The following is a 21683-nucleotide window of genomic DNA, read 5'->3' as shown; positions in this document are numbered from 1 at the left end:
TGAATTTGGCTTCCTGAATTTGACTTGCTGAATTTGACTTCCTGAATTTGACTTGCTGAATTTGACTTGCTGAATTTGACTTGCTGAATTTGACTTCCTGAACATTGAGAAAAGAAGGCTCAGGAAGAGGATTAGGTTTGTGTGTTAGTAGTGCAGGTGTCTGGGAGGTTTTATAGTTAAACCCCTGAGTTTGTTTTTCTCCCCTTTTTTTTGTGTTAAGTTGTGTGTGTTTAGATGTTTGTGATTCTAAGGGTTATTCCGAGGTTCCGGGGGTTTGGTTTGGAATAACCTTGAGAGGCAGGGGCAGGGGCCGTGGGGTGGGTGGGCTCTCACAGAGCTGCTTCCACCTGACTGAAGGCACAAGCTGTCAATCAGTAGGTGGTGGACTGGAACATTCCGAGCATTGCTGCCAGCCCACCTCAGCGTCAGTACAGGCCCTGGCTAGATCCGCTACAGCTTCGGTACTTTATTATTTTCCTCTTAGGGAAAACACGAGGCAGAGACATTATCATGGTTCAGAAGAAGGTAAAGAGAGAAACGTAAAGGGAGGGAGAGCAGCAGCTATGTTATACAAACTAATGTGTGTTTAAAATAACACACACGCAGAACGTTATCCTATAACACACACGCAGAACGTGATCCTATAACACACACGCAGAGATCCTAACACACACGCAGAATGTGATCCTAACACACACACAGAACGTGATCATAACACACACGCAGAACGAGATCCTAACACACACGCAGAGATCCTAACACACGCGCAGAGATCCTAACACACACGCAGAGATCCTAACACACACGCAGAGATCCTAACACACGCGCAGAGATCCTAACACACACGCAGAGATCCTAACACATACGCAGAGATCCTAACACACGCAGAGATCCTAACACACACGCAGAGATCCTAACACACACGCAGAGATCCTAACACACACGCAGAGATCCTAACACACACGCAGAACGTGATCCAGATGCTTAAGCTTTAAGGAGGAGTTTTCTGGAGGGGGGCGTATTATCAATGGTCTCTTAAAGAGGGCTAGTGATGACGATCAGGCTAACAGCTAGCTAGTGGTCCTGAATGGCTCAGTGGGTAGAGCATGGTGAAATTCCTGGGGCCACCCAATTCCCGGAGAGAGACAGAGACAGAGACAGAGACAGAGACAGAGACAGAGAGAGTTATAAAACAGAACAGCAGCAGACCTCTAGCCCAGGGGTTTTAACAGCCTGAATTCCCACACCTGCTTTCTCACCTGTAGACTCACGCTGTAATGCCATTTACTAGTCAGTGTCTCACCTGTAGACTCACGCTATAATACCATTTACTAGTCAGTGTCTCACCTGTAGACTCACGCTGTAATGCCATTTACTAGTCAGTGTCTCACCTGTAGACTCACGCTATAATACCATTTACTAGTCAGTGTCTCACCTGTAGACTCACGCTGTAATGCCATTTACTAGTCAGTGTCTCACCTGTAGACTCACGCTATAATACCATTTACTAGTCAGTGTCTCACCTGTAGACTCACGCTATAATACCGTTTACTAGTCAGTGTCTCACCTGTAGACTCACGCTGTAATGCCATTTACTAGTCAGTGTCTCACCTGTTGACTCACGCTGTAATGCCATTTACTAGTCAGTGTCTCACCTGTAGACTCACGCTATAATACCATTTACTAGTCAGTGTCTCACCTGTAGACTCACGCTATAATACCATTTACTAGTCAGTGTCTCACCTGTAGACTCACGCTGTAATGCCATTTACTAGTCAGTGTCTCACCTGTAGACTCACGCTATAATACCATTTACTAGTCAGTGTCTCACCTGTAGACTCACGCTGTAATGCCATTTACTAGTCAGTGTCTCACCTGTAGACTCACGCTATAATACCATTTACTAGTCAGTGTCTCACCTGTAGACTCACGCTATAATACCGTTTACTAGTCAGTGTCTCACCTGTAGACTCACGCTGTAATGCCATTTACTAGTCAGTGTCTCACCTGTAGACTCACGCTATAATACCATTTACTAGTCAGTGTTTCACCTGTAGACTCACGCTGTAATACCATTTACTAGTCAGTGTCTCACCTGTAGACTCACGCTATAATACCATTTACTAGTCAGTGTCTCACCTGTAGACTCACGCTGTAATACCATTTACTAGTCAGTGTCTCACCTGTAGACTCACGCTGTAATGCCATTTACTAGTCAGTGTCTCACCTGTAGACTCACGCTATAATACCGTTTACTAGTCAGTGTCTCACCTGTAGACTCACGCTATAATACCATTTACTAGTCAGTGTCTCACCTGTAGACTCACGCTGTAATGCCATTTACTAGTCAGTGTCTCACCTGTAGACTCACGCTGTAATACCATTTACTAGTCAGTGTCTCACCTGTAGACTCACGCTATAATACCATTTACTAGTCAGTGTTGGGGAGAAGTGAATTACATTCTGTAATGCCATTTACTAGTCAGTGTTGGGGAGTAGGGAATTACATTCTGTAATGCCATTTACTAGTCAGTGTTGGGGAGTAGGGGATTACATTCTGTAATGCCATTTACTAGTCAGTGTTGGGGAGTAGGGGATTACATTCTGTAATGCCATTTACTAGTCAGTGTTGGGGAGTAGGGGATTACATTCTGTAATGCCATTTACTAGTCAGTGTTGGGGAGTAGGGGATTACATTCTGTAATGCCATTTACTAGTCAGTGTTGGGGAGTAGGGGATTACATTCTGTAATGCCATTTACTAGTCAGTGTTGGGGAGTAGGGAATTACATTCTGTAATGCCATTTACTAGTCAGTGTTGGGGAGTAGGGAATTACATTCTGTAATGCCATTTACTAGTCAGTGTTGGGGAGAAGTGAATTACATTCTGTAATGCCATTTACTAGTCAGTGTTGGGGAGAAGTGAATTACATTCTGTAATGCCATTTACTAGTCAGTGTTGGGGAGAAGTGAATTACATTCTGTAATGCCATTTACTAGTCAGTGTTGGGGAGAAGTGAATTACATTCTGTAATGCCATTTACTAGTCAGTGTTGGGGAGTAGGGAATTACATTCTGTAATGCCATTTACTAGTCAGTGTTGGGGAGAAGTGAATTACATTCTGTAATGCCATTTACTAGTCAGTGTTGGGGAGTAGGGAATTACATTCTGTAATGCCATTTACTAGTCAGTGTTGGGGAGTAGGGAATTACATTCTGTAATGCCATTTACTAGTCAGTGTTGGGGAGAAGTGAATTACATTCTGTAATGCCATTTACTAGTCAGTGTTGGGGAGAAGTGAATTACATTCTGTAATGCCATTTACTAGTCAGTGTTGGGGAGTAGGGAATTACATTCTGTAATGCCATTTACTAGTCAGTGTTGGGGAGAAGTGAATTACATTCTGTAATGCCATTTACTAGTCAGTGTTGGGGAGTAGGGAATTACATTCTGTAATGCCATTTACTAGTCAGTGTTGGGGAGTAGGGAATTACATGCACTGTAGTTCAGCAGAATCATTTCATTACATCTTGCTGTAGCTTGGTGGTAGTTTAACTAAATCCAGACTTGGTAATATTTGCAGTAGTTCATTACTCTTTTGCTGTGTAGTTAACTACTGGAACTTTTTCTGAAGAAAGACTAATAATTATGGGTAGTCCAGAATGTCCTTTCTGTTTTGGCCTCAGACCTGCCCGATTGTCCTTTCTGTTTGGGCCTCAGACCTGCCCGATTGTCCTTTCTGTTTGGGCCTCGGACCTGCCCGATTGTCCTTTCTGTTTGGGCCTCAGACCTGCCCGATTGTCCTTTCTGTTTGGGCCTCAGACCTGCCTGATTGTCCTTTCTGTTTGGGCCTCAGACCTGCCTGAGTGTCCTTTCTGTTTGGGCCTCAGACCTGCCTGATCGTCCTTTCTGTTTGGGCCTCAGATCTTCCTGATTGTCCTTTCTGTTTGGGCCTCAGACCTGCCTGAGTGTCCTTTCTGTTTGGGCCTCAGACCTTCCCTGATCGTCCTTTCTGTTTGGGCCTCAGACCTGCCTGAGTGTCCTTTCTGTTTGGGCCTCAGACCTGCCTGATTCTGATTCTCACTTCAAACTGTTTTTATGTGTAATAGGCTAAATTACACATTCTGTTAACATCTGTCTCCAGAGTGAACTGTTCTTGCAATTTGTAGTCTATAACATCTCAGATTTAGATATGATAATTTTTTCACACAGTAGTTTCGGTGTAGTGAACTACATTTTAAAAGTAATTTTAGTTAAGTAAACTATACTGAACAGAAATCTAAGCTCAACATGTGACCGTGTGACAGTTGATATAAAATAATCTGTCAATTGAAATAAATTCATTAGACCCTAATCTATGAATTTCACATGACTGGGAATACAGGTGTGCTGTTAATCTGTTGGTCACAGATACCTGAAAACAAAAAGTAGGGGAGTGGATCAGAAAACCAGTCAGTATCTGGTGTGACAAACCATTTGCCTCATGCAGCGCGACACATCTCCTTCACACAGAGTGGGTCAGGCTTTTTGATTGTGGCCTGTGGAATGTTGTCCCACTCCTCTTCAATGAATGTGAAGTTGCTGGATATTGGCGGGAACTGGAACACGCTGTCCTACTCGTCGATCCAGAGCATCCCAAACATGCTCAATGGGTGACATGTCTGGTGAGTACGCAGACCATGGAAGAACATGTTCAGCTTCCAGGAATTGTGTCCAGATCCTTGTGACATGATGCTGTGTATTATCATGCTGAAACATGAGGTGATGGCGGCGGATGAATGGCACGACAACGAGCCTCAGGATCTCGTCACGATATCTCTGTGCATTCAAATTGCCATCGATAAAATGTCATTGTGTTCGTTGTCCGTAGCTTATGCCTGCCTCCGGTACCATAACCCCACCGCCACTGTGGGACAATCCGTTAACAACGTTGACTTCAGAAAACCGCTTGCCCACACAACGCCATTCACGTGGTCTGCGGTTGTGGCGCCGGTTGGTAGAGAAATTAACATGACATTCTCAGCCAACAGCTCTGTTGGATATCCCTGCAGTCAGCCAGCCAGCCTGCCAGTTGCCACGCTCCTTTAACTTGAGACATCTGTGGCATTGTGTTGTGTGACAAAACTGCACATTTTAGAGTGGCCTTTTATTGTCCCCCCGGCACAAGGTGCACCTGTGTAATGATCATGCTCTTTGAGTCAGGTGGATAGATAATCTTGGCAAAGTAGAAATGTTCACTAACAGGGATGTAAACAAATTTGGGCACAACATCTGAGAGAAATATGATTTTTTTGTGCGTATGTAAAAATTTGAGGCTTATTTTTTATTTCAGATCAGCCCTTTACATGTTGCGTTTATATTTTTGTCCAGTGTAACTTTTTCTTAAGGGAAGCTTTATTTCCAGTGTGAAGTAATTGGTAGCTTGGTCAACTACATTTTCAGAGTAGCTTCCACAACACTGTGACTGAACCAACACACATCTCAGCTCATATCCATCACAGATTCTTATCGTTCTTCTCTCTGGTTATTATTGTGTTGCTTTATGTGTGTGTTTATGTGTGTTTGTGTGTTTATGTGTGTTTGTGTGTTTATGTGTGTTTGTGTGTTTATGTGTGTTGTTGTGTATTTATGTGTGTTGTTGTGTATTTATGTGTGTTGTTGTGTATTTATGTGTGTTGTTGTGTATTTATGTGTGTTTGTGTGTTTATGTGTGTTGTTGTTGTGTATTTATGTGTGTTTGTGTGTTTATGTGTGTTGTTGTGTATTTATGTGTGTTGTTGTGTGTTTATGTGTGTTGTGTGTTTATGTGTGTTTATGTGTGTTTATGTGTGTTTATGTGTGTTTGTGTGTTTATGTGTGTTGTTGTGTATTTATGTGTGTTTGTGTATTTATGTGTGTTTGTGTGTATTTTATGTGTATTTATGTGTGTATGTGTGTTTTAACAGCTTCTAAGAGAGACTGCATTGAGCGCTTCGGACAGCGAACCATCGAACGGATCAACTCCGACAACGACGTTATCTGTACCACTGAATACTCCCGCATCGTACCCCTGGAGAATGGAGAGGTACAGTGGTGCGTGTGTGTGTGTGTGTGTGTGTGAGAGTGTGTGTGTGTGTGTGTGTGTGTGTGAGAGAGAGAGAGACCGCGTCTGTGCATATGAGTGTGACAGCGTCTGTGCGTGTGTGTGTGTGTGTGTGTGTGTGTGTGTGTGTGTGTGTGAGAGAGAGAGACAGCGTCTGTGCGTGTGTGTGTGTGTGTGTGTGTGTGTGTGTGTGTGTGTGTGTGTGTGTGTGTGAGTGTTACAGCGTCTGTGTGTGAGTGTGACAGCGTCTGTGTGTGTGTGTGTGACATCATCCCTCTCTCCCAGGTGGTGGTGTCTCTAGTGAACGGGCGTCCCGGGGCTATGAACTTCTCCTACTCTCCAGTCCTGAGGGATTTCACCAAGGCCACCAACATCCGTCTCCGTTTCCTCAGAACCAACACCCTCCTGGGACACCTGATGGGCAAGGCCCTCCGCGACCCCACCGTCACACGCAGGGTGGGTACTGATGGGTACTGGGTTAGGGTACTGGGTTAGGACACATGGTAGTGGGTACTGGGTTAGGGTACTGGGTTAGGACACATGGTAGTGGGTAGTGGGTTAGGGTACTGGGTTAGGATACATGGTAGTGGGTAGTGGGTTAGGGTACTGGGTTAGGATACATGGTAGTGGGTTAGGGTACTGGGTTAGGAGACATGGTAGTGGGTACTGGGTTAGGATACTGGGTTAGGGTACTGGGTTAGGATACTGGGTTAGGGTACTGGGTTAGGATACATGGTAGTGGGTAGTGGGTTAGGGTACTGGGTTAGGATACATGGTAGTGGGTACTGGGTTAGGATACATGGTAGTGGATTCGAATACTGGGTTAGGATATATGGTAGTGGGTACTAGGTTAGGATACATGGTAGTGGATTCGAATACTAGGTTAGGATATATGGTAGTGGGTACTAGGTTAGGATACATGGTAGTGGATTAGAATACTGGGTTAGGATACATGGTAGTGGGTACTGGGTTAGGGTACTGGGTTAGGATACATGGTAGTGGGTTAGGATACTGTGTGGTGGATTAGGATACTGGGTTAGGGTACTGGGTTAGGTTTGTGGTTAGGGTACTGGGTTAGGGTACAGGACCAACACCCTCCTGGGGCACCTGATAGGCAAGGCCCTCCGTGACCCAACCATCACACACAGGGTGGGTACTACTGGGTAGAGGGGAGAGAGGGTAGGAGTCGAGAGGGTAGGGGGAAGGAGGTAGAGAAGGTGTGAGAGGGACGAGGGCAGGATGTAGAGAAGGGTCAGAGTGTAGGGGGGAAGGACAAGGGAGGGGGGTAGGAGGTAGAGAAGGGGTGAGAGGGTAGGGGGCGAGAGGGTAGGGGGCGAGAGGGTAGGGGGCGAGAGGGTAGGGGGGCAGGAGGTAGAGAAGGGGCGAGAGAGTAGGGGGCAGGAGGTAGAGAAGGGGTGAGAGGGTAGGGGGGCAGGAGGTAGAGAAGGGGTGAGAGGGTAGGGGGGCAGGAGGTTGAGAAGGGGTGAGAGAGTAGGGGGCAGAAGGTAGAGAAGGGGTGAGAGGGTAGGGGGGCAGGAGGTAGAGAAGGGGTGAGAGGGTAGGGGGCGAGAGGGTAGGGGGCGAGAGGGTAGGGGGGCAGGAGGTAGAGAAGGGGCGAGAGAGTAGGGGGCAGGAGGTAGAGAAGGGGTGAGAGGGTAGGGGGGCAGGAGGTAGAGAAGGGGTGAGAGGGTAGGGGGGCAGGAGGTTGAGAAGGGGTGAGAGGGTGGGGGGCAGGAGGTAGAGAAGGGGCGAGAGAGTAGGGGGCAGGAGGTAGAGAAGGGGTGAGAGGGTGGGGGGCAGGAGGTAGAGAAGGGGCGAGAGAGTAGGGGGGCAAGAGGTAGAGAAGGGGCGAGAGAGTAGGGGGGCAGGAGGTAGAGAAGGGGCGAGAGAGTAGGGGGGCAGGAGGTAGAGAAGGGGCGAGAGAGTAGGGGGGCAGGAGGTAGAAAAGCACTTTACATTAAAATATGCAGATATATTGTGCAATCACTTGTCAACTTGATCTAATGTCTTTGTGCTCTGCCTGTCTCCCTGCAGTATTACTACAGTATCAAGGACATCAGTATCGGAGGACGCTGTGTGTGTAACGGACACGCTGAGGCCTGCGACCCACACGACCCCAACGACCCCTACAAGTAAGAGGGACAGTCTGACTATACACTAATATATGATAGCTTCTAGAATAGAGATTACTACACCTCAATATATTCTGTAGAGATTACTACACCTCAATATATTCTGTAGAGATTACTACACCTCAATAGATTCTGTAGAGATTATTACACCTCAATATATTCTGTAGAGATTACTACACCTCAATATATTCTGTAGAGATTACTACACCTCAATATATTCTGTAGAGATTACTACACCTCAATAGATTCTGTAGAGATTATTACACCTCAATATATTCTGTAGAGATTACTACACCTCAATATATTCTGTAGAGATTACTACACCTCAATATATTCTGTAGAGATTACTACACCTCAATAGATTCTGTACAGATTACTACACCTCAATAGATTCTGTAGAGATTACTACACCTCAGTATATTCTGTAGAGATTACTACACCAATAGATTCTGTAGAGATTACTACACCTCAATAGATTCTGTAGAGATTACTACACCTCAATAGATTCTGTAGAGATTATTACACCTCAATATATTCTGTAGAGATTACTACACCTCAATAGATTCTGTAGAGATTACTACACCTCAGTATATTCTGTAGAGATTACTACACCAATAGATTCTGTAGAGATTACTACACCTCAATAGATTCTGTAGAGATTACTACACCTCAATAGATTCTGTAGAGATTACTACACCTCAATATATTCTGTAGAGATTACTACACCTCAATAGATTCTGTAGAGATTACTACACCTCAATATATTCTGTAGAGATTACTACACCAATATATTCTGTAGAGATTACTACACCAATATATTCTGTAGAGATTACTACACCTCAGTATATTCTGTAGAGATTACTACACCTCAATAGATTCTGTAGAGATTACTACACCTCAATAGATTCTGTAGAGATTACTACACCTCAATAGATTCTGTAGAGATTACTACACCTCAGTATATTCTGTAGAGATTACTACACCTCAATAGATTCTGTAGAGATTACTACACCTCAGTATATTCTGTAGAGATTACTACACCTCAATAGATTCTGTAGAGATTACTACACCTCAGTATATTCTGTAGAGATTACTACACCTCAATAGATTCTGTAGAGATTACTACACCTCAATATATTCTGTAGAGATTACTACACCTCAGTATATTCTGTAGAGATTACTACACCTCAATATATTCTGTAGAGATTACTACACCTCAATATATTCTGTAGAGATTACTACACCTCAATAGATTCTGTAGAGATTACTACACCTCAATAGATTCTGTAGAGATTACTACACCTCAATAGATTCTGTAGAGATTACTACACCTCAGTATATTCTGTAGAGATTACTACACCTCAGTATATTCTGTAGAGATTACTACACCTCAATATATTCTGTAGAGATTACTACACCTCAATAGATTCTGTAGAGATTACTACACCTCAGTATATTCTGTAGAGATTACTACACCTCAATATATTCTGTAGAGATTACTACACCAATATATTCTGTAGAGATTACTACACCTCAATTTATTCTGTAGAGATTACTACACCTCAATATATTCTGTAGAGATTACTACACCAATATATTCTGTAGAGATTACTACACCTCAATATATTCTGTAGAGATTACTACACCTCAATATATTCTGTAGAGATTACTACACCAATATATTCTGTAGAGATTACTACACCTCAATATATTCTGTAGAGATTACTACACCAATATATTCTGTAGAGATTACTACACCTCAATATATTCTGTAGAGATTACTACACCTCAATATATTCTGTAGAGATTACTACACCTCAGTATATTCTGTAGAGATTACTACACCTCAATATATTCTGTAGAGATTACTACACCTCAGTATATTCTGTAGAGATTACTACACCTCAATATATTCTGTAGAGATTACTACACCTCAGTATATTCTGTAGAGATTACTACACCTAAATTACACACATAAATTCTGTTAATTAATTTCAGACATTTAGTGTTAAATGAACCTGACTCCTCTCTTTACCTCTCACCTACGTGTATGTTTGCATACGGACCCCCTGCGCTTCTCAACATCATCGAGATACATTGAGTTTCCTTGTAGGCCTACTTGGGGCGAGGGGGGGGGGGGGGGGGGGGGGGGGAGGGACTGGGAAGCGAGTCGTAGCCTGTTTCCGTTACAGTTTTTGTTTATTCAAGAATGTGAAAAATGTTGTGTCTATTTAATGCTTTTCATGAAAGCATGCATAGTTGTTCTTTAATTTGGTCTATAAAATAAAATCAAATCATTGTGGGCTAAATATTCTATCGGCTATATCGTACTGAATTGTTATAAATAATTAAAATTAAACAGTTTCAGGGGGAAGAAACATACATCTGGTAGAAGGCCGACATTTGGACGTTTACAATTTTTTTTAAAGTCTGACCTGTAGAAATGTAAACATTGTGTCACACCCTGACCGTAGTTTGCTTTGTATGTTTCTATGTTTTGTTTGGTCAGGGTGTGATCTGAGTGGGCGTTCTATGTTACACGTCTAGTTTGTCTATTTCTATGTTTGGCCCCTGATATGGTTCTCAATCAGAGGCAGGTGTTAGTCATTGTCTCTGATTGGGAACCATATTTAGGTAGCCTGTTTGGTGTTGGGTTTTTGTGGGTGATTGTTCCTGTCTCTGTGTTTGCACCAGAAAGGGCTGTCTTGGTTTTTCACATTTCTTGGTTTTTCACATTTCTTGGTTTTGTTAGTCTATTCATGTGTAGTTTCTATATTAAAGAACCATGAGTAATAACCAAGCGTTTTTTTTTAAGCGTTTTGGTCCGCCTCTCCTTCGACACAAGAAAACCGTCACACATTGTGAATTTAGAGACAATGTATTCCTAACAACAGTCTATGGTTAAGGGGACTTACAGTCGATCTGTTACCGGGCTCTCAACATCATTATCATTAGGATATTCACACAATACCGGTGGGTGTTGCGCAATAGCCTACACATTTGCGCGCAGTGGACTTGGTGTCCAATCCCGAAGCACAGAAACATATGAAAACACTGACTCATTACCTTGATGCTTTCTTATTGGAACCTGCTGTAAATAAAGCAGGAAATTACATCTTTTAATCACTCGACTGTCATTCAGGAATTATTTACGGGATCAACTGATGATGGTTGGCAATAGGACTACCTACTGTGGAAACTATAGAATACATACTGTGATATACTATAGAATATATACTGTTATAAACTATAGAATACGTACTGTGATATACTATAGAATATATATACTGTGATAAACTATAGGCCTTCATACTGTGATAAACTATAGAATATATACTGTGATATACTATAGAATATATACTGTGATATACTATAGAATATATACTCTTATAAACTATAGAATATATACTGTGATAAACTATAGAATATATACTGTGATATACTATAGAATATATACTGTGATATACTATAGAATATATACTCTTATAAACTATAGAATATATACTGTGATAAACTATAGAATATATACTGTGATAAACTATAGAATATATACTGTGATATACTATAGAATATATACTGTGATATACTATAGAATACGTACTGTGATATACTATAGAATATATACTGTGATATACTATAGAATATATACTGTGATATACTATAGAATATATAGAGTTAGAATAGAGTTCCATGTAGTCATGGCTCTACGTAGTACTGTGGAATAGAGTTCCATGTAGTCATGGCTCTATGTAATACTGTGGAATAGAGTTCCATGTAGTCATGGCTCTATGTAGTACTGTGGAATAGAGTTCCATGTAGTCATGGCTCTATGTAGTACTGTGGAATAGAGTTCCATGTAGTCATGGCTCTATGTAGTACTGTGGAATAGAGTTCCATGTAGTCATGGCTCTATGTAGTATTGTGGAATAGAGCTCCATGTAGTCATGGCTCTATGTAATACTGTGGAATAGAGTTCCATGTAGTCATGGCTCTATGTAGTACTGTGGAATAGAGTTCCATGTAGTCATGGCTCTATGTAGTACTGTGGAATAGAGTTCCATGTAGTCATGGCTCTATGTAGTACTGTGGAATAGAGCTCCATGTAGTCATGGCTCTATGTAATACTGTGGAATAGAGTTCCATGTAGTCATGGATCTATGTAGTACTGTGGAATAGAGCTCCATGTAGTCATGGCTCTATGTAATACTGTGGAATAGAGTTCCATGTAGTCATGGCTCTATGTAATACTGTGGAATAGAGTTCCATGTAGTCATGGCTCTATGTAGTACTGTGGAATAGAGTTCCATGTAGTCATGGCTCTATGTAATACTGTGCGCCTCCCATAGTCTGTTTCTGGACTTGGGGACTGTGAAGAGACCTCTGGTGGCATGTCTTGTGGGGTGTCTAGACAATTGCGTTCACTAGTTTTTGTCAGGCCCAAATACACCCCCCCCCCCCCCCCCCCACCCACACAGGCATACTCTCACCCACACAGGCATACTCTCACCCACACAGGCATACTCTCGCCACTTATGCTGATGCTATATTATTTCTACCGACCAGGAACGACGGCACCCAGAGTACAGTCCCTCACAGAGCAGGAAGTATTATAACAATGTGTGTTTTCACGTGGAGCAAAGAATCTGTACATTTAAACTGATCGTATCTATGTGATGTAGAAAGAGGGGCAGGAGTCACAATGCTGAGGTGTTTTTATCACGAATCCACCTGATGGAAAGCATCGAAACAGGCTTCTAAAAAAAATATCTCAGTATTGGATTTCCCCTTGGTGTTTTGAAACGCATCCTGACCAGTCCAAAGCCATTGTAATCAGAGCAATCTTCAAAGTATTGTATCAGCAGTCTCTTGACCTGTAGTTATTACCATTATATATATCCCTTATAAATCTGTTTTTACACCAGATTATAAATAACCCCTATAAATCCGTTTTTACACCAGATTATATATAACCCCTATAAATCTGTTTTTACACCAGATTATATAAACCCCTATTAATCTGTTTTTACACCAGATTATATATAGCCCCTATAAATCTGTTTTTACACCAGATTATATATAGCCCCTATAAATCTGTTTTTACACCAGATTATATATAACCCCTATAAATCTGTTTTTACACCAGATTATATATATCCCTTATAAATCTGTTTTTACACCAGATTATAAATAACCCCTATAAATCCGTTTTTACACCAGATTATATATATCCCCTATAAATCTGTTTTTACACCAGATTATATATAACCCCTATAAATCGACGATATTACACCAGATTATATATAACCCCTATAAATCTGTTTTTACACCAGATTATATATAACCCCTATAAATCTACGTTATTACACCAGATTATATATAACCCTTATAAATCTGTTTTTACACCAGATTATATATAAACCCTATAAATCTGTTTTTACACCAGATTATATATATCCCTTATAAATCTGTTTTTACACCAGATTATATATAACCCCTATAAATCGACGTTATTACACCAGATTATATATAACCCTTATAAATCTGTTTTTACACCAGATTATATATAAACCCTATAAATCTGTTTTTACACCAGATTATATATATCCCTTATAAATCTGTTTTTACACCAGATTATATATAACCCCTATAAATCGACGATATTACACCAGATTATATATATCCCTTATAAATCTGTTTTTACAACAGATTATAGATAACCCCTATAAATCGACGATACTACACCAACGATGGGTTTGTGAACTTGTCCAAAGTAAACTGCTTGCTACTCAGGCCCAGAAGCGAAGATATGCATTTGAGAATACACTGTATATGGTTGTACATGCTTTTGTCCTTGAATGACCAGATTAATGCCGTCGTTTTTTTTCTCTCTTCCTGATCTGTTTTGTCCACACTGTGTAAACTGCAGATTGTTCATATTAAATGGGATTAAGCAGGGTGAAGTTCTGAGACTGTAGGGATTAACTCTTTCATGTACAGATCAGGTTTCTCTCCGGGTTTATAACTGAGCGGATTGGACACAGTTCTCCATGTCCTCTCTGACGCCACTAAAGACGTTTAAAAGAGTTTGAGGAATTTTGAACATTGGCAAAACATTCAACCTCAATTAATTAGGCCTATTTTTTGCCTATTTGTGTTTTGATAACAATGGGATGTTAGAACGCAAGGCGCTGTCTATCTGAAGAAGAGCTGTCACAGAGCTGCACACACACACACACACACACACACACACACACACACAGTGTGATGTACTGGATCAGAGGTAGGCTTTACTTCTCAAGAGCTGTCAAAGTTAATGAACTACAGATATATACTGTAAGTCTCTGTTTTGTCTGTGTATTCATCCATGTTTGTTTATCTGTTGATATGTGCGTTGTCTCCTCTAGACTGCAGTGTGATTGCCAGCACAACACTTGTGGGAAGTCATGTGACCAGTGTTGCCCCGGATTCAACCAGCTACCATGGAAACCAGCGACCATTTACAAGGCTAACGAGTGTGAACGTGCGTGTTACCATACCCCACCACACACATACACGCACACACACACACACACACACACACACACACACACACACACACCCACACACACACACACACACACACACACACACACACACACACACACACACACACACACACACCTACCATCGGCTCTTATCTCTCTGGCTGTCTCAGTAAACCTCTATCCCCTAGGATAAGTCTCAGTAACTATCCCCTAGGATAAGTCTCAGTAACTATCCCCTAAGATAAGTCTCAGTAACTATCCCCTAAGATAAGTCTCAGTAACTATCCCCTAAGATAAGTCTCAGTAACTATCCCCTAAGGTAAGTCTCAGTAACTATCCCCTAAGATAAATCTCAGTAAATATCCCCTAAGGTAAGTCTCAGTAACTATCCCCTAAAATAAATCTCAGTAACTATCCCCTAAGGTTAGTCTCAGTAACTATCCCCTAAGATAAATCTCAGTAAATATCCCCTAAGATAAGTCTCAGTAACTATCCCCTAAGATAAGTCTCAGTAACTATCCCCTAAGATAAGTCTCAGTAACTATCCCCTAAGATAAATCTCAGTAACTATCCCCTAAGATAAATCTCAGTAAATATCCCCTAAGGTAAGTCTCAGTAACTATCCCCTAAGATAAGTCTCAGTAACTATCCCCTAAGATAAGTCTCAGTAACTATCCCCTAAGATAAATCTCAGTAACTATCCCCTAAGATAAATCTCAGTAAATATCCCCTAAGGTAAGTCTCAGTAACTATCCCCTAAGATAAGTCTCAGTAACTATCCCCTAAGATAAATCTCAGTAACTATCCCCTAAGGTTAGTCTCAGTAACTATCCCCTAAGATAAATCTCAGTAAATATCCCCTAAGATAAGTCTCAGTAACTATCCCCTAAGATAAGTCTCAGTAACTATCCCCTAAGATAAGTCTCAGTAACTATCCCCTAAGATAAATCTCAGTAACTATCCCCTAAGATAAATCTCAGTAAATATCCCCTAAGGTAAGTCTCAGTAACTATCCCCTAAGATAAGTCTCAGTAACTATCCCCTAAGATAAGTCTCAGTAACTATCCCCTAAGATAAATCTCAGTAACTATCCCCTAAGATAAATCTCAGTAAATATCCCCTAAGGTAAGTCTCAGTAACTATCCCCTAAGGTTAGTCTCAGTAACTATCCCCTAAGATAAATCTCAGTAAATATCCCCTAAGATAAGTCTCAGTAACTATCCCCTAAGGTTAGTCTCAGTAACTATCCCCTAAGATAAGTCTCAGTAACTATCCCCTAAGGTAGGTCTCAGTAACTATCCCCTAAGGTAAGTCTCACATCACCTAAGATAAGAGAGAGAGAGAGACCGAGTGACCTCACAACGGCTTCGCCAGAACAGACAAATTGAAGTTATCATGTTATTTCAGTCTGATAAAAACGGTGTGCTGAGGGAAGTGGTGCCAGTCCCACTAGTTCTGATCTGGGCAGACTGTGTGGATGTGTCTGTGTCTGTGTCTGTGTCTGTGTGTGTGTGTGTCTATGTGTGTGTGTGTGTGTGTGTGTGTGTGTGTGTGTGTGTGTGTGTGTGTGTGTGTGTGTGTGTGTGTGTGTGTGTGTGTGTGTGTGTGTGTCTGTGTCTGTGTCTGTCTGTGTGTGTGTGTCTGTGTGTGTGTCTGTGTGTGTGTGTCTGTGTGTGTGTGTCTGTGTGTGTCTGTGTTTGTGTGTGTGTGTGTGTGTGTGTGTGTGTGTGTGTGTGTGTGTGTGTGTGGATCTGTGTGTGTCTGTGTGTGTCTACGGCCACCTCTCTGTCGCTGAAGGCTGATAAGAACAGATAAACTCACAGATTGTCTTTTCTCAGACTCAGTAAAAAACAGCATTACCTAAGGACTCTGTTGGGTCGACTGGGGCTGCCAAAACCAAATAGGGATGTGTGTTTTTCTGCGTTTAGTTTGTGCAAGGTTGGGATGTCGGATTCCTCAGATGTCTCTTTCTCGCCTTAAATCTAATCTCAATGCTTCTTGATATATTATTTTCCTTTCTCCACTGAAAACTTGAAAAAAAACATCTTGTTGATATGGTCTGGTATGGTTCAGTCTTGTAGATATGGTCTGGTATGGTTCAGTCTTGTTGATATGGTCTGGTATGGTTCAGTCTTGTAGATATGGTCTGGTATGGTTCAGTCTTGTAGATATGGTCTGGTATGGTTCAGTCTTGTAGATATGGTCTGGTATGGTTCAGTCTTGTAGATATGGTCTGGTATGGTTCAGTCTTGTTGATATGGTCTGGTATGGTTCAGTCTTGTTGATATGGTCTGGTATGGTTCAGTCTTGTAGATATGGTCTGGTATGGTTCAGTCTTGTAGATATGGTCTGGTATGGTTCAGTCTTGTAGATATGGTCTGGTATGGTTCAGTCTTGTAGATATGGTCTGGTATGGTTCAGTCTTGTTGATATGGTCTGGTATGGTTCAGTCTTGTAGATATGGTCTGGTATGGTTCAGTCTTGTTGATATGGTCTGGTATAGTTCAGTCTTGTAGATATGGTCTGGTATGGTTCAGTCTTGTTGATATGGTCTGGTATGGTTCAGTCTTGTTGATATGGTCTGGTACGGTTCAGTCTTGTTGATATGGTCTGGTATGGTTCAGTCTTGTAGATATGGTCTGGTATGGTTCAGTCTTGTTGATATGGTCTGGTATAGTTCAGTATGGTAGATATGGTCTGGTATGGTTCAGTTTAGTTGATATGGTCTGGTATGGTTCAGTCTTGTTGATATGGTCTGGTACAGTTCAGTCTTGTAGATATGGTCTGGTATGGTTCAGTCTTGTTCAAATCAAATTAAATCAAATGTATTTATATAGCCCTTCGTACATCAGCTGATATCTCAAAGTGCTGTACAGAAACCCAGCCTAAAACCCCAAACAGCAAGCAATGCAGGTGTAGAAGCACGGTGGCTAGGAAAAACTCCCTAGAAAGGCCAAAACCTAGGAAGAAACCTAGAGAGGAACCAGGCTATGTGGGGTGGCCAGTCCTCCTCTGGCTGTGCCGGGTGGAGATTATAACAGAACATGGCCAAGATGTTCAAATGTTCATAAATGACCAGCATGGTCGAATAATAATAAGGCAGAACAGTTGAAACTGGAGCAGCAGCACGGCCAGGTGGACTGGGGACAGCAAGGAGTCATCATGTCAGGTAGTCCTGGGGCATGGTCCTAGGGCTCAGGTCCTCTGAGAGAGAGAAAGAAAGAGAGAAGGAGAGAATTAGAGAACGCACACTTAGATTCACACAGGACACCGAATAGGACAGGAGAAGTACTCCAGATATAACAAACTGACCCTAGCCCCCCGACACATAAACTACTGCAGCATAAATACTGGAGGCTGAGACAGGAGGGGTCAGGAGACACTGTGGCCCCATCCGAGGACACCCCCGGACAGGGCCAAACAGGAAGGATATAACCCCACCCACTTTGCCAAAGCACAGCCCCCACACCACTAGAGGGATATCTTCAACCACCAACTTACCATCCTGAGACAAGGCTGAGTATAGCCCACAAAGACCTCCGCCACGGCACAACCCAAGGGGGGGGGGGGGGGGCGCCAACCCAGACAGGATGACCACATCAGTGAATCAACCCACTCAGGTGACGCACCCCCTCCAGGGACGGCATGTTGTTGATATGGTCTGGTATGGTTCAGTCTTGTTGATATGGTCTGGTATGGTTCAGTCTTCTTTATATGGTCTGGTACAGTTCCTGCTCCGACTATGTGACAACAGAACATCTGTGGGAAAGGCAGCAGTGAGGAAAGGGAGCAGTGAGGAAAGGCAGCAGTGAGGAAGGGCAGCAGTGAGGAAGGGCAGCAGTGAGGAAAGGCAGCAGTGAGGAAAGGCAGCAGTGAGAAAAGGTAGCAGTGATGAAAGGGAGCAGTGAGGAAAGGGAGCAGTGAGGAAAGGCAGCAGTGAGGAAAGGGAGCAGTGAGGAAAGGCAGCAGTGAGGAAGGGCAGCAGTGAGGAAAGGCAGCAGTGAGGAAAGGCAGCAGTGAGGAAAGGCAGCAGTGAGGAAGGGCAGCAGTGAGGAAAGGCAGCAGTGAGGAAAGGCAGCAGTGAGGAAGGGCAGCAGTGAGGAAAGGCAGCAGTGAGGAAGGGCAGCAGTGAGGAAAGGCAGCAGTGAGGAAAGGCAGCAGTGAGGAAAGCCAGCAGTGAGGAAAGGCAGCAGTGAAGAAAGGCAACAGTGAGGAAAGGCAGCAGTGAGGAAGGGCAGCAGTGAGGAAAGCAGAAGTGAGGAAAGGCAGCAGTGAGGAAGGGCAGCAGTGAGAAAAGCCAGCAGTGAGGAAGGGCAGCAGTGAGAAAAGCCAGCAGTGAGGAAAGGCAGCAGTGAGGAAAGGCAGCAGTGAGGAAAGGCAGCAGTGAGGAAAGGCAGCAGTGAGGAAAGCAGCAGTGAGGAAAGGCATCAGTGAGGAAAGGCAGCAGTGAGGAAGGGCAGAAGGATGCTTGTAGCTACAGTGTTTCTTCCAACTCCATCCATCTCAGTATAAAGGTTCTTCTATCTAAAACCTTTGGTTCATCATAGGTCCCTGAGAACCAGGGTTGGGGTCAATTCCATTTAAATTCAGGAGGTCAGTTTACTTCCTCAAAGTCTGTTTACTTCCTGAATTGACTGAATTGAAATGGGTGTGTAAATGATAGCTTTCGTTTAGATGAGACGGGTCTGTAAATGATAGCTTTGGTTGGGATGAGACAGGTCTGTAAATGATAGCTTTGGTTGGGATGAGACAGGTCTGTAAATGATAGCTTTGGTTGGGATGAGACAGGTCTGTAAATGATAGCTTTGGTTGGGATGAGACAGATCTGTAAATGATAGCTTTGGTTGGGATGAGACAGGTCTGTAAATGATAGCTTTGGTTGGGATGAGACAGGTCTGTAAATGATAGCTTTGGTTGGGATGAGACTGGTCTGTAAATGATAGCTTTGGTTGGGATGAGACAGGTCTGTAAATGATAGCTTTGGTTGGGATGAGACAGGTCTGTAAATGATAGCTTTGGTTGGGATGAGACTGGTCTGTAAATGATAGCTTTGGTTGGGATGAGACTGGTCTGTAAATGATAGCTTTGGTTGGGATGAGACAGGTCTGTAAATGATAGTTTTGGTTGGGATGAGACTGGTCTGTAAATGATAGCTTTGGTTGGGATCAGACCAGTGTGTGTGTTGATACACATGACATTTCCTTGTTTGTGTGTCTGTTTCCAGGTTATCTGTTTCATTCACTGTAGCTCGTGTATTTTTTAACATTTTGTTTTTATTAGTAGTTGCGATCCTTACGAAGCATGACCCGCCAAACCACGCTGCTTCTTAACACACTGCTCGCTTAACCCAGAAGTCAGCCGAACCATCGTATCGGAGGGAAACGCGTTCCAACTGACGACAGAAGTCAGCCGAACCAACGTATCGGAGGGAAACGCGTTCCAACTGACGACAGAAGTCAGCCGAACCAACGTATCGGAAGGAAACGCGTTCCAACTGATGACAGAAGTCAGCCGAACCAACGTATCGGAGGGAAACGCGTTCCAACTGACGACAGAGTCAGCCGAACCAACGTATCGGAGGGAAACGCGTTCCAACTGACGACAGAAGTCAGCCGAACCAACGTATCGGAGGGAAACGCGTTCCAACTGACGACAGAAGTCAGCCGAACCATCGTATCGGAGGGAAACGCGTTCCAACTGACGACAGAAGTCAGCCGAACCAACGTATCGGAGGGAAACGCGTTCCAACTGACGACAGAAGTCAGCCGAACCAACGTATCGGAGGGAAACGCGTTCCAACTGACGGCAGAGTCAGCCGAACCAACGTATCGTCGTTCCAACTGACGACGTATCGGAGGGAAACACGTTCCAGCTGACGACAGAAGTCAGCTTGCAGGCGCCCGGGCCCGCCACTAGGCGTTTCTCGTTTCATACGTTCATATGTCCGTTGCTGTGTGGTTTCAAACCCTCTCATAAACGAAATGTCTTTGTGTGATATGGTTGAGTGATTCCTTATTTTCTGTTTATATTTCTTTCAGCGTGTAACTGTAACCAACACTCGTTTGGCTGTTACTACGACCCCGAGGTTGACCAGAGGAGAGCTAGCATCAACGTCCAGGGACAGTACAGGGGGGGCGGAGTCTGCATGGAGTGTCAGGTATTACTACTGCCCTTTTATCAGCACCTACTCCTTATAGTAGGAGATGATTACAGAAGATAAAAGACATGGCCTAGACAAGTGAAATTACATTTGTTCAACCAATTAAATATAATCAATCAATTTAGCAAAAGACATTACATTTCTTTGTGTAGCCTCCTTATTCCATTGCACCAGCTCCATGTAATCTACACTGTGTCCTTATCTACATTGCTGTACATTGCTGAGTGTATTCCTGTGTTGTATGTCATTGACTCATTGTAATCTTGTGTTGTATGTCATTGACTCATTGTAATCCTGTGTTGTGTGTCATCGACTCATTGTAATCCTGTGTTGTATGTCATCGACTCATTGTATTCCTGTGTTGTATGTCATTAACTCATTGTATTCCTGTGTTGTATGTCATCGATTCATTGTAATCCTGTGTTGTATGTCATTGACTCATTGTAATCCTGTGTTGTATGTCATTGACTCATTGTAATCCTGTGTTGTGTGTCATCGACTCATTGTAATCCTGTGTTGTATGTCATTGACTCATTGTAATCCTGTGTTGTGTGTCATCGACTCATTGTATTCCTGTGTTGTATGTCATTAACTCATTGTATTCCTGTGTTGTATGTCATCGATTCATTGTATTCCTGTGTTGTATGTCATTAACTCATTGTATTCCTGTGTTGTATGTCATCGATTCATTGTAATCCTGTGTTGTATGTCATCGACTCATTGTAGTCCTGTGTTGTATGTCATTAACTCATTGTATTCCTGTGTTGTATGTCATCGATTCATTG

General features: G+C 42.7%; 1 protein-coding gene across 2 annotated transcripts in view; it reads left to right on the top strand.

Moving 5' to 3' along the window:
* The window catches only part of LOC110516471 (laminin subunit alpha-5), a 254283-nt gene that overhangs the window by 74976 nt on the left and 157624 nt on the right, over positions 1 to 21683 (top strand). For both annotated transcript variants that reach the window (XM_090185535.1, XM_090185536.1), the window contains exons 4-8: positions 5946 to 6064; positions 6368 to 6538; positions 8117 to 8214; positions 14619 to 14734; positions 20777 to 20895. In XM_090185535.1, coding sequence (XP_090041661.1) covers positions 5946 to 6064; positions 6368 to 6538; positions 8117 to 8214; positions 14619 to 14734; positions 20777 to 20895 — 623 coding nt within the window. The remainder of the gene's footprint in view (positions 1 to 5945; positions 6065 to 6367; positions 6539 to 8116; positions 8215 to 14618; positions 14735 to 20776; positions 20896 to 21683) is intronic.

Source organism: Oncorhynchus mykiss, chromosome 9 (genome assembly GCF_057628025.1).
Source record: "Oncorhynchus mykiss isolate SJ-2025 chromosome 9, ASM5762802v1, whole genome shotgun sequence".
Lineage (NCBI taxonomy): Eukaryota > Metazoa > Chordata > Actinopteri > Salmoniformes > Salmonidae > Oncorhynchus > Oncorhynchus mykiss.
The sequence above is the reverse complement of the archived record's forward strand: the minus strand, read 5'-3'. Positions and strand labels throughout refer to the sequence as shown.